This window comes from Aristolochia californica, unplaced genomic scaffold (assembly GCF_029961685.1).
Source record: "Aristolochia californica isolate CCGP_79_NKW_82.1479 unplaced genomic scaffold, dmAriCali1.0.hap1 SCAF_14, whole genome shotgun sequence".
Lineage (NCBI taxonomy): Eukaryota > Viridiplantae > Streptophyta > Magnoliopsida > Piperales > Aristolochiaceae > Aristolochia > Aristolochia californica.
The window spans coordinates 10,985,283-10,997,091 of record NW_027181815.1 but is presented as its reverse complement, the minus strand read 5'-3'; the positions used below and the strand labels follow the sequence as shown (position 1 = coordinate 10,997,091).

General features: G+C 38.4%; 1 protein-coding gene across 2 annotated transcripts; it reads left to right on the top strand.

Annotated features, from left to right (window-relative positions):
* Positions 1–1,144: 1,144 nt before the first annotated feature.
* On the top strand, positions 1,145–8,621 carry LOC137949632 (katanin p60 ATPase-containing subunit A1-like). 2 transcript variants are annotated; one of them, XM_068795742.1, is made up of 7 exons: positions 1,145–1,565; positions 1,798–2,287; positions 3,401–3,598; positions 6,950–7,194; positions 7,285–7,443; positions 7,636–7,723; positions 8,026–8,621. In XM_068795742.1, the coding sequence occupies exons 1-7, from the start codon at positions 1,447–1,449 to the stop codon at positions 8,305–8,307; spliced, it is 1,581 nt and encodes a 526-aa protein (XP_068651843.1). In that variant the 5' UTR covers positions 1,145–1,446; the 3' UTR covers positions 8,308–8,621. The 2 variants fall into 2 exon arrangements, with proteins under 2 accessions (XP_068651843.1, XP_068651842.1); XM_068795741.1 differs by having other exon boundaries at positions 1,798–2,290.
* The last annotated feature ends 3,188 nt before the right edge of the window (positions 8,622–11,809 follow it).

The window sequence follows — 11,809 nt, the reverse complement described above, 5'->3', positions numbered from 1 at the left end:
AATGGCATATTTTCAATTTCAACATAAAGGTTTATTAAGTTTAACCATAACCGGATTCCCAAATGAAGTCTAAAACAAGGTTTGTGACTAAAATTCAAGTTCCTACTTTGTTGTACATATTTCAGGTCTCTTACTGTCTGGAATAAACAATCTAGACTAAATGATGCTCAAATGAAGGAAAAGCGACCAAATAGCTGGATAAATAGTAAATTTATCAACAACAAGTTCAAAGTAGATATTAAAGACAATGAATGCTGCTCTCTTTTACAGGTTTCTGCTCCAGGAGTCAGGCTTCTGTAGAACTCAATCTTATTGTCCTGCGTGATGTTTCTGAGCAGCTTATCCCCCGCTTATGGCAGTTACTCTCTGCACGGGATAGGACCCATCGGCCTGCGGTTTTGACTACCAAATCATGAACAAAAGTAATTACAGAAAAAAAATTAAATTAAGGAAAAAATAATGAAAGCGAATTACGAAAGAAAATTCAGAAAGAGGAACTGCGACCTACTCCGACGAACTCAAGCTCGATCTCGGGCGTCTGTAGTTCTGATGGGAGAGGAGTAGTGGCAGGGGTTTGGGAGCAAGAAACGGATAATTTACAGCATGCAGCTGGACCTGGATGAAGGAGAAGAACAGAGTTTCTTGCTGTTGAATAGATGATGATAGGAAGGGAAAATGCATCAGCTCTTTCTTCTTCTTCGTCTTTTCTGTAGAAAGAGAGGCTTTGTTCTGAAAAAATATTACAGGCCAAGACTGAGATCGGTGCTAAACGTGAATAGTGGCGGGAGAGGGGTTCGAAAAAATTAAAAAAGAAGAAAAGTTGAGCACGGGAGACAGCAGAAAAGGGTCAATTTAGTCTTTTTTAATTAAATAAATTTAATTCAAAAAAATTTAAAATGATAAAGTTGATAAATTATTAACTTCATAAAGAATAGGTAAGAATTTAAAACCAAAGTTGGGACTTGGGGAGGGAGGAACAACCCCTTCCTCTTAGTTTAAGCATCCCTCTATCAATGAGAGATATAGGGAGGGGGGACCCTCTCATTGATTGGACTCCTTTATCTCTATTCTTTTTTGTAGACTTAGTTTGGTTGATTTGCTGGATTTAGCTGTTCAATTATAAAATTTGTTGGGTCACATTGCAACCGGTGAGACTCGTCTTCCCTTTTCTGGTCGATTCTCGGCAAGTTTTTGAATTAGGAGGGTATCCACCCCCCCGGGGTGCCCACCGAACGTTTAAACGTCTGCATCATCTCATGCCTTCAGCAGAAAAAAGAAGAGCTTTCCAAGCCTCTAACGGTTTATTCTTGGTTAATTTCAAACCACCGAGTGCTGCAGAAGCGAGAAGGCAAGCCGACAACTACCTGCCTACGTTCCTCCCCCCTCATCGATTGTGCGACTGTTTGGGAATCCTAGCTGCTTGCTCAAAACCCTAGATTTCGAGAAATGGTCAGTCCGCTTGCAGGCCTGCAAGATCATCTCAAATTGGCGAGGGAATATGCGCTCGAAGGTCTTTATGATTCCTCCATCATTTTCTTTGACGGCGCCATTGCTCAGATCAACAAGTAATCTCTACTTCGCTCTCGCTTCCTCTTTCGATTTGGGTTTTAGCTCAAGGGACAGGGGGAATGTGGGGTTCTTCATCTACTGATTCATGAAAGAAATGGTGTATTCTGGGGTCCTTTATTTTTTGCCTTTTTTCTTTTCATTTTCTTTTGAAACTATCATTTTTGGTTTTCTCAGTGTTTCTTTTTTTCTCCCATTTCGGCTGTATGATTTATTCTTTACTATCTTTAGGCATCTAAGCACCCTGGATGATCCTGTAGTTCGTACAAAATGGATGAACTGCAAAAAGAGCTTGTCGGAGGAAATCGAGATCGTAAAACAGTTAGATGCGGAGAGAAGAGCCTTTAAAGAAGTTCTCGGGATGGTCCGACGCCCTCCTTCCCCCCCGATTCCTACTAAATCTTTTGTTTTTCAACCACTCGATGAGTACCCATCTTCCTCAGGGGCTCCCATGGATGATCCTGATATTTGGAGACCGCCCAGCCGGGATGGCAGTCAACAGTATGGAAGCAGAAGACCAACAAGGGCAGGGCAAGCCGGTGTTAGAAAATCTTCTCAGGACGCTTCATGGGGCCGTGGTGCATCAAGAGCTGGACCAGCTACCCGTGGAGCAAAGTCAAATGCCTCAGGTAGAGGCTCTGGAGTGCGAGCATCTGCTGCATCTGGACTGCCTGGCAGAAAAGGCACTGCTGGCAAATCCAATTCAGGGAAAGCAGATTCTGTGGTAATTCGTTACCTAATTTTTTCTATCTATTTGTGGATGTTCAGTTTTCCGGATAACAGTATAACAACTGGTATAGCTTTAATATTCTCCATGTATTCTGCTCACTTATGGTACCACCATGCATTTTACAATAGTTTCTGAATTCTTTAAGGAGCAGTTGCCCTGAAACCTATTACATGGAAAAGCTAACATTCATTTCTTTCTGTATGCTACTACTGTAAAGTTTGATCCTTGCAGGAGTTACTATCTTAAATTACGTTCAAGGTCACTATGCTTCTATATCACTAGAAGGAATACACTAAAAGGAACAGGCTGTTGTGATGGCTTTTTGAACCTTAACATGGCAAAGTTGATTTATATTAAAAAGAGCATGACATAGTTGAAATGGAAAGAGGAGGTCTATTATAGAGCTCCAGGAATGTTCAAGAATAAGAAAGAAAGGGAAATGACTCTTGGTTACTGCATCCTGTGCACTCTGTTTTTTTAGTCTCAAACACAAATTGCAGTTTTGGGATTTCCTTTTTCTAGTTTCTCCACTAATTTAATATTTAATTGTGGTAGACTTGTTTCTTTTGTTAGATAGAATTTGCTAAATATATGATAGGAAGCATTCTTAAAAAACTCCACTCTAGTATCTCTCTCTTTTTTTTTTTTTTTTTTCCGGCTAAGGCTGCTGTAATGGGTGCCATTTTGTATTGCTAACTTGGGAGTTTTATTCATAAAGTTGTGCAACAGCATGCATGATACCCGCTTCAAAGGAGCCCCAAATAGTTGTTGTTGATCTTTGTTCACTAATTCATGCAGTATCAAAAAGGAGTTTGTATTGTTTGCTCAGAGTTCAGTTTGAAGCTGGCAAATATTTGTTGAGACAACTTTTTTTTTTTTTTTTTGCATGATTGAATAAATGTTTTCTCATAGAATGTGAAGGTGACCGTATATCCAAGCAAATGAGCAGCAGAAGAATTGTCTCTGGACAATCAATTTTGTCTATTTCTATATTTTGGTCCACTGGGGTTTTCTTCTTGCAGGTGTTGGCTATGCTTGTTGTTTTTCTTTCATATTCTATGTAAGGTACTATTTGAATTACTTATTCTGCTTGTTTGTTTTTAGGGTGGTGATGCTGAAGAGGGGAAGTCAAAGAGACCACAGTATGAAGGTCCAGATCCTGAATTGGCTGCAATGCTTGAAAGAGATGTTCTCGAGACTAGCCCTGGGGTTAGATGGGAGGATGTTGCCGGATTGAAGGAAGCCAAAAGACTTCTGGAAGAAGCTGTGGTCCTTCCTTTATGGATGCCTGAGTATTTTCAGGTACTCAGATGCCCCCCCCTTTCAATTAGTGGGTGTTAGTTAGTTGTTTTGGATAGTCTTAAAAAACAGAAGAGTATATTTGGAGTTTAACTCTTATTATGCCTAATGCATTTCTCTTCACGAGTACTTGTAGATATTGAATGTTTAGATATTTCGGGCCTAGAAAGATATTTCGGGCCTAGAAAGATATTTCGAGCCTAGAAGAGTATATTTTGGTTGCTATCTCTCTCTCTTTTTTTGGCTGTTATCTCTCTCTTTTTTTTGGCAAGTCAAAAGAGGGCCTGGGACTATAAGATAGGTTTGGATACACATCTTTACTACTATTGAAGTTTGATGAACTTCTTTCTTTCTGATTACAACAGTTGTTCAAATTAGATGAAGATAAAAATTTGTCCAGTAGTGGGTTTCGAGTTGTTGTTGTTATCTGCGCCCTGCTGCAATCAAATCTCCTAGGTTTAGTTTCAATGAAACATATAGGGATAGGCACGTGAAGAATGTCGATTTTTTTACCATCTCAATAAGAAATAAAGAAATGAGTTTTCAGAAAAAAAATTATATAGATATTTTTAAAAAATTTATATAGAATGGAAACATGTTATCCTTATATCATGATTGTACCTTAGACTATGCTATCTTCTTCTGTCTCTTTTGTTGTCACACAGAGGGGCACTGTTACACCAGTTCATTGTCTAGAGGCCAAGTTTTTACAGTTGACTCTTTCTGATGGTGAGAGTTTGACGCAATATCCAGTAGAAAGTTGAAAAAAATAGTACACAGCAACATTTTAGTTGTTTTTATTGAGAATGGAACAATTTCATGTCTCCACATGCAGTAGGATTCTATATATTGTGTTTGGGAACCATTGTTGGTTAATAGTTACTGGAACATGGAACACTGAACTAGCAAAATTTCCATAAAATAATCGAATTACCTAGTCCCTGGCTTTGTGGTTGCATTTGGTAAGACATTTTGTGTGCAAACGTGGAAGGGAAACAAATGATATGGTTATCAACTAGGTCTTGGTGTCATTGCTGATTTCAAAGTTGATGAAGTGTAGAATCCAACAACAAAGTTTTCAGTTTCATATTTGCTGCTATCAGTCCAGGTTTTAGAGGACGAATTACATTCAAATGCTCAATGTGCCTTCCATTTTGGATGCAATGTCCTGCTAAGAAACTTAAGATTTCATTATGCGAGTACCTATTGGAGGAAGTTAAGGTCAAATAAAAAATAGCCACTCCAAAGTCGTCAGATAACCCACCTGTTCTAGTGTTGTGTAACATTGAATATTCACATTTAGTTCTATTAACAGTTATTTTAGTCCTTCATGGTACTTTTGTCTATAATAAATGGGCAATATGTTTTTCTTTCTGGTAATCTGATTTGAGATCCATTGTTGACATATGCCTGAACAAAGTGCTATTTAGTCTAGTTTTCTGTGTCTGTTTCGGATTCTTTTTAACTTTTTGGATGGTGGCATCTCTCTATGAGTTACTGTATATATCTGTGGTAGATATGACAAAAAAAGAGTTCTCTGCACTAGTTGGATTCTTTATAATTATTTGGTGTCAGAAACCAATTTTGGTCAACGTTGACGTTTGGTTAGCCTTATAGTGTTCTCAACATTTGTTCAATCTTTTATACTTCAAGGGCAAGTTTTGAATGTCAACCAATATTTGCAAAACCTGTTTGTTTGGAATACTGTCAATCCCCTGTGTTTTTGAGCAAAGTACTGTTTCTATTTGACTAATCCATTCTTCTAGTTAAGAAATTAGTCTTTGGATATCTGAATAAATTAATTAGATGACCCCTAAGGTGGAAAGATTAGTGGAGTAATTGAAAAAGTTCTATAGAAAATCCTGAAGTTCAAGAAATCTTAAGCTTAGAGACACAAATCTTAAATTACTCTCATGGATTCACTTTTAGCATTTTTGTGGAGGAAAAGAAAGGACAAAGAGTTCAGAAATTACTACTCTCTTTTGGTTCCCCTTTTAAAGAATTTAAATTTATTTTATTTTTTCTGTTTCTGCTTTTGTAGTTACTATCTATTTATTCTTTTGTGCAAAGGGCTTTTTATAACTCTCAGCATCACCGTTATACAGAGTTCTCCCAGTTACATTGGGGCCGCATGTATGAAGACTCCTTCATTTGCTTCTATCATTTTTTGACTCTTTGTTAGATGATTGCGGAGCATGCTCACATAAGATTTAGTAACGATTCATGCTGTGATGTTTGACGTCGGTGTAGCCCTCCTATACTGGCATATCTGACAATTTCTCCCAGTTACATTGGGGCCGCATGTATGAAGACTCCTTCATTTGCTTCTATCATTTTTTGACTCTTTGTTAGATGATTGCGGAGCATGCTCACATAAGATTTAGTAAGGATTCATGCTGTGATGTTTGACGTCGGTGTAGCCCTCCTATACTGGCATATCTGACAATTGCTTAAATGATTAAATAGAGCCAAAGGCATATAGGTAGCTAAAAATTAATGAACTCGAGTAATTTTAGTTTTAAATGTAGAGATTACAGTTTTCTTTTTAAAAATGCGACTTTACCACAAAAAGGGGTCAGAACTGTAGTATGAGTGGCATTCATTATTGCCTAGGATAATTTGTGTGTCCTAACCCTAGGAGAAGTGCCTAGCTGGAAGGCTAAGCAGAATGCTCGACAACATTATGCAATCATATTAGTCTAGTTTCAATGAGAGTTTATTTCAGGGTAGTACTGGTTAGGAACTATGAGTTGCTTTTAATTGACTTCAATAAACTACAAGTTGATGAGGCTTACAAAGGTGCCCCTTACTGATTTGACTTATCTGGTAAGCATGTTTTTTCTAGTCTAAGTGCTTGCAAAGTAGATAAAAAATTCTTCAATGTCATCATTCTGGAAAAAAAGTGTGCAACTCTTGAAGGCAAACTATTTTGATTGTAAATGACTTCATGCCTGTATTTCATGGAACACGTGCAGGAGGCATGGAATGGAGATTAAGTTTACTACACCATGCTTCCAGAGAAGCTACTTTAGAAGCTGTCATCCTCAATTGAGGGAGCATTACTAAGGATAATTTAGTTAGTGCTTTCATATTCACTCGTCTCAGGGAAATTTAGTGAGTCAGCCCAGATCTATGCAGAGTTCACTCATCTTAGGCAAGCCATCTCAATTTTGGGTTGCCCAAGATCAGACCCTGTAAAGACTGAAAATCTGAGAGGGAAGACGCCTGCTTTGTTGTCACTCTCTCATTCTCTCTACTGTCTAACTCTTCTAAGTTGTTTTTGCTTTTATCTCATGATTTTGTTACTTAATATTGCATTGGCCACTAAATTCATTTACTTCTGCTCTGTCACAGGGTATTCGTCGTCCATGGAAAGGGGTGCTTATGTTTGGTCCTCCTGGTACAGGGAAAACTCTTCTTGCCAAAGCAGTTGCCACAGAATGTGGCACCACATTTTTCAATGTTTCATCCGCCACATTAGCTTCCAAATGGCGTGGTGAAAGTGAGCGCATGGTCAGATGCTTATTTGATCTTGCAAGGGCTTATGCTCCTAGTACAATTTTCATTGATGAGATTGATTCACTTTGTAATGCTAGGGGGTAATCTCTCTGTTAATTGCTTCTGAACTTGTATTGGTTACTAATTTGAGAAGCTGTATGTATTTTATATACTAACAAGAATATACGCAGGGCATCTGGAGAGCATGAATCATCTAGAAGGGTAAAATCTGAGCTTTTGGTACAAGTAGATGGTGTTAACAACAGCACTACTGGTGAAGATGGCCAGAGGAAAATCGTAATGGTCTTGGCTGCCACTAACTTCCCATGGGACATTGATGAGGCACTCAGGTCTCATCTGAAGCTCTTCTTATAAATTTTCCCTTATAATGATTTTTATAATCTTTTTTTCCATGGAAAATCTGATTTCTAGTTATCTAGTTCTTATATCCTTTAGTTGCTAAGGACTAGCTTCCAAGATATTCAAATGTTCCATGCAAGTCTTATATTTTCTAATGTTTGATGCGTTATTTCTGAATGCAGGAGAAGACTTGAAAAGAGAATATATATACCTCTTCCAAAATTTGAAAGTCGCAAGGAGCTCATCCGGATCAACCTGAAAACAGTTGAAGTAAATTGCTTTCGCTAACTTGTTCATGTTTAATAAGATAAGAAACTTCAGATTTGCATCAATACGGCAAGAGTTTTGATGTTACTCAAGTTTGATATGTCATTGTTGGTTGTCGTATATCATCTTATTCTTGTTCTATTAAAGATTTTACTTTTGCAGGCATTTTGCTATGAATATTCAAACCATGTATTTTACTTTTGAAGTGACTGTAATTTTTTATTTTTTTATTTTTCTGTTCAGTGCTTTTTCAGTTGATGTATTTTCTCAATTTGTTTCTTACTGTGAACGGTTGCTGCGAACAGGTAGCACCTGATGTGAACATAGATGGAGTGGCTCGTCGAACAGAGGGATACAGTGGGGACGATCTCACCAACGTCTGCAGAGATGCCTCCTTGAATGGCATGAGACGTAAAATTGCAGGCAAGACTCGGGATGAGATCAAGAATATGCCCAAGGACGAAATCTCTAAAGACCCGGTGGCCATGTGTGATTTTGAAGAAGCCCTGGCCAAGGTGCAGCGCAGCGTTTCTGCTGCTGATATAGAGCGCCATGAGAAGTGGTTCCAGGAGTTCGGATCAGCATAAAAAAGGAAATTGGAAGCCAACTGCCAATCTGTGGTCGTTCCGGTGCCAAGCTAATCTCTGCGCCTGGGTCATAACGCTTCAAATCCTTCGTTATTTACCACGGCCACTCAGTCGCGCTGCTGGGAAGCTCCGCCCATGTCCTCGTTTGTTCTGCCTAGTTGACGATCCGGCTGACGTGATGATGTAATTCTTTGTATTTGTAAGACTTCTTACAAAGTTATATTTATATATATATTTGTGAGATGAAAAGTTCTCCAGAAAAATTTCGTGTAATGGCGAGCGAGGATTATTGTTGCATACAGCAATATACACAATTGATTAATAGGAACTGATTAACCGATGACGATGGAGATGGCTTGTCTGGAATTCGAGGGGTGAGCGTGGGAAATCTCGTCCGAAGCACTGAAGCCAAAATCGTGTACATTAACTGCACTGTTTGTCTCATCGTTCTCAACACCCCAGCTGCTTTTAGTTTGTCTGTTTAAGCTTTTTATTGTCTCACCTGATTAACCACTGCTTGCGAGTCGTCTCTTGCCGGGGAAGCCATGACGACTTTAATGTCATACGTATCGTTTCTGTCACTAGTTGTTTTTCTTCAGTTATTCGTCTTCCTCGGAAACCTGGTTCCAGTGGCTCCCAGTGTGGCTTCCGGTGCGTTGGTTTAAATCTCAAATGGCTTTTCAGGGCTTGGCTTTCTTTTGAGCTTCTCTTTGTCATTTGCTATTAAATAGAAGATGAGACTGACTGTAGGAGAGGTGATATATCCTTGTACAGATCTTGTCTGCAAGGTCGTAAACTGTGGCTTCGGAAATTGTACTCAAGGAAGCGATTTGATTCCGTTCAAGTGTGTCTGTAATCCCGGTTGGAAGCAGATTGAGGTCGGCCCAATACTACTTCCTCCTTGCGTTCTTCCCAACTGTAAGTCTGTCTCTCTTCTCTCCCAAGTCTCTAGTTACCACCTACCTGTTCATATTCATTGATACGTAGAAGAAATGCATACTGTGGACTGCGTTTGCGTCCACATTTGAGGGTGAGATTTTTACACTTGCAATATTGGATTTTCAGGTACGCTGGATTTCAACTGTGGCAATTTCGCTCCTTCTCCTCCGCCTCGCGCTCCACCAGTTTTCAACTTAACGGACCGTAAGTTCCCAGTGCTGAATATTTCTGCTAGCTTCATTTCATCCTTCGGATATTGGTTGATCTCAATCTCGTTCAATGTTTACGCAAATTCCCATTTTGATTTGCTCGTACTTTTCCGATCAATCTTTCTTTTGATGCAAATGAAAGTGGGCTGTGAAGTTCAGCTTGCAGCTATACATTTTGTGGGGAAGGAACCTGCGTAAGAACGGGAGGTAGTGGACACAGATGCGACTGCTATCAGGGAGCTGCTAATTTCCAGAATATGATGAGCTTACCATGTTTTAAAGAATGTAAATCATCTTTATTTTATTCTCTCTTTCTAAGCAGCTGACATCTTATCCAGAACCTGTAAAAATTCTAAATCTTTCCTCCTTTGAGAACTTAGGCGCCTACGGATCAGACTGCTCTGCTCTGGGTATTGGGTTGACACCAGCTCCTCCTCCAACATTTCCACCTGATCGTAAGTTTCAAACTCTGAGCCATTGATGCATCAGCAGTGGTGTTACTCTTTCACTATCACAAGACTCGTTCACCATGCATCTTCGTGTTTGCTCCGCCATTAAAACTCCTTGTCCTGGCATTATTTTCCTTTATAAAGCAAGATGATATATTGCTTGATAACTTCTTTCCAGTGTTCTACTTTTAATTCTTACATAACGAAGAAATGATTTAAAAGGGAAAGAAATGTTCGTATTTTTGGAGCAGATTGCCCTCGGCCGGGTGGTGGGTTGACACCAGTTCTTCCTACTTTGCCTCCTGCAGCTCATTCCTCTTACTCAGGACAGCCTCGTAAGTTTCCAGGCCCTAATCTAATCGTTATAATAGAAGCAAACAAGACATTTATTTATCGAGTTAGATGTCCATTAAATTAGCTCTAGTTTACTAACATCTTTTGCTCTCACAAAGGAAAGAAATTCTTTTTTTTTTTTTTTTTTTTTTTTTTTTGTGTTTGAACTGTTCTTAGTTCTAACAACATCGATTCTCCAAAATTTCTAGTGTCTAGAAAGAAGAAGTTATCGGAAAAAATGTTTGTGGTGCCCATACTATTGTTGGTGGCCATGTTCATCTAAGCCGTTCAGACGAAAGAGGTTGGGAGATGTTCACATCGCTTGGATCTCACACTTGTAAATATTTGTCGATTGTTCATTTGTCTCTACCACCATTATCTATGGAACTTTATTTTCTCAGCAATAAGTTTCTCCTTGGAAATTTCCAACCCATTTGTAGTTTCAAAAGTATAATTTGTTTTCAAAATATATATGTTTTTTGTATTTATTTATTTTATTTCTATTCATTAATGTTACATTCACTCCAAGGTTTTGAACAACTGGGTCATCCATTTGATCCTTTGGAGTGAATAATTATGTTGAATAATGGTTACTCAATGACATTATTTAACACTATTTGATCCTTGACCTAGTATTGGTCTTATGATAATATGAGATGAATGATTAACTCATTGGTTATATTAGAGGCAAAAAGAGTTTGTTGAGTGTTAGATTGGTTCAACAGGAGACCTGACCCGAGAGAGAAGAGAAATTGGGAGGCCGAGAGGTTCGGCTTCCCGTACTCTGCGATAGAGGACGAGAGGGAGGGGAGAGGGAGGAAGGTCGATGGGAGGGAGGGAGGGAAAAAGAGAAAAAAGATTTGGCCGAAGGATCGCGGGCGGGGGGAGGGGGGGAAGGAGCAATGCATGACGTGCGCTTCAATTGGTTGATTCGCAAAATAGGTTTGAATCCAAATTTTCCAATTTTTGCCTAAGAGAATGAAGTGACATAATTCACTTAAAGAGTAATTCATTCTACACTAACCCATTTATCTAATGAATTAGTTAATGCGGGGGGAATTGGTTCCACTTCATTGTGGACTAACCCCCCCTTAGTGTTGGTTTAGTAAACAAATGTGATTAGGTTGTATTCAAGACCTATAAATCTAGTTTATTTATTTTGAGTCATATAACCAAATTATTAAGTTTGTCCTTATGATATAAATTATTAGGTCGAAGAAAGTCATCTTTTACTGAAATTAATTATGTACCATAATTTTCCAAAATTAGTGATATTGATATGTTATAAGCACTTGATAATGTGAATTATCACAATAAACTCTAAATAAAATGAAACTTGTCATTAGATCTAGCCCAAAGGATAATTTGGGTTGTCAGTGATTCAAAATAGATAAGACCAATTTAGTGACAATATGTTCTTGTGAGTCAATGATTTCGGCCTAGATGTGGATAAACCAAAACAAGTATAATTAGTCCAAATTAAAATTGATTTAAAAATTGCTCTAAAAAATAAAATCAAAGAAAAATTCTTTACTTAACTAAGGATGTGCCTTGAAAAGTAATTAATGAGTA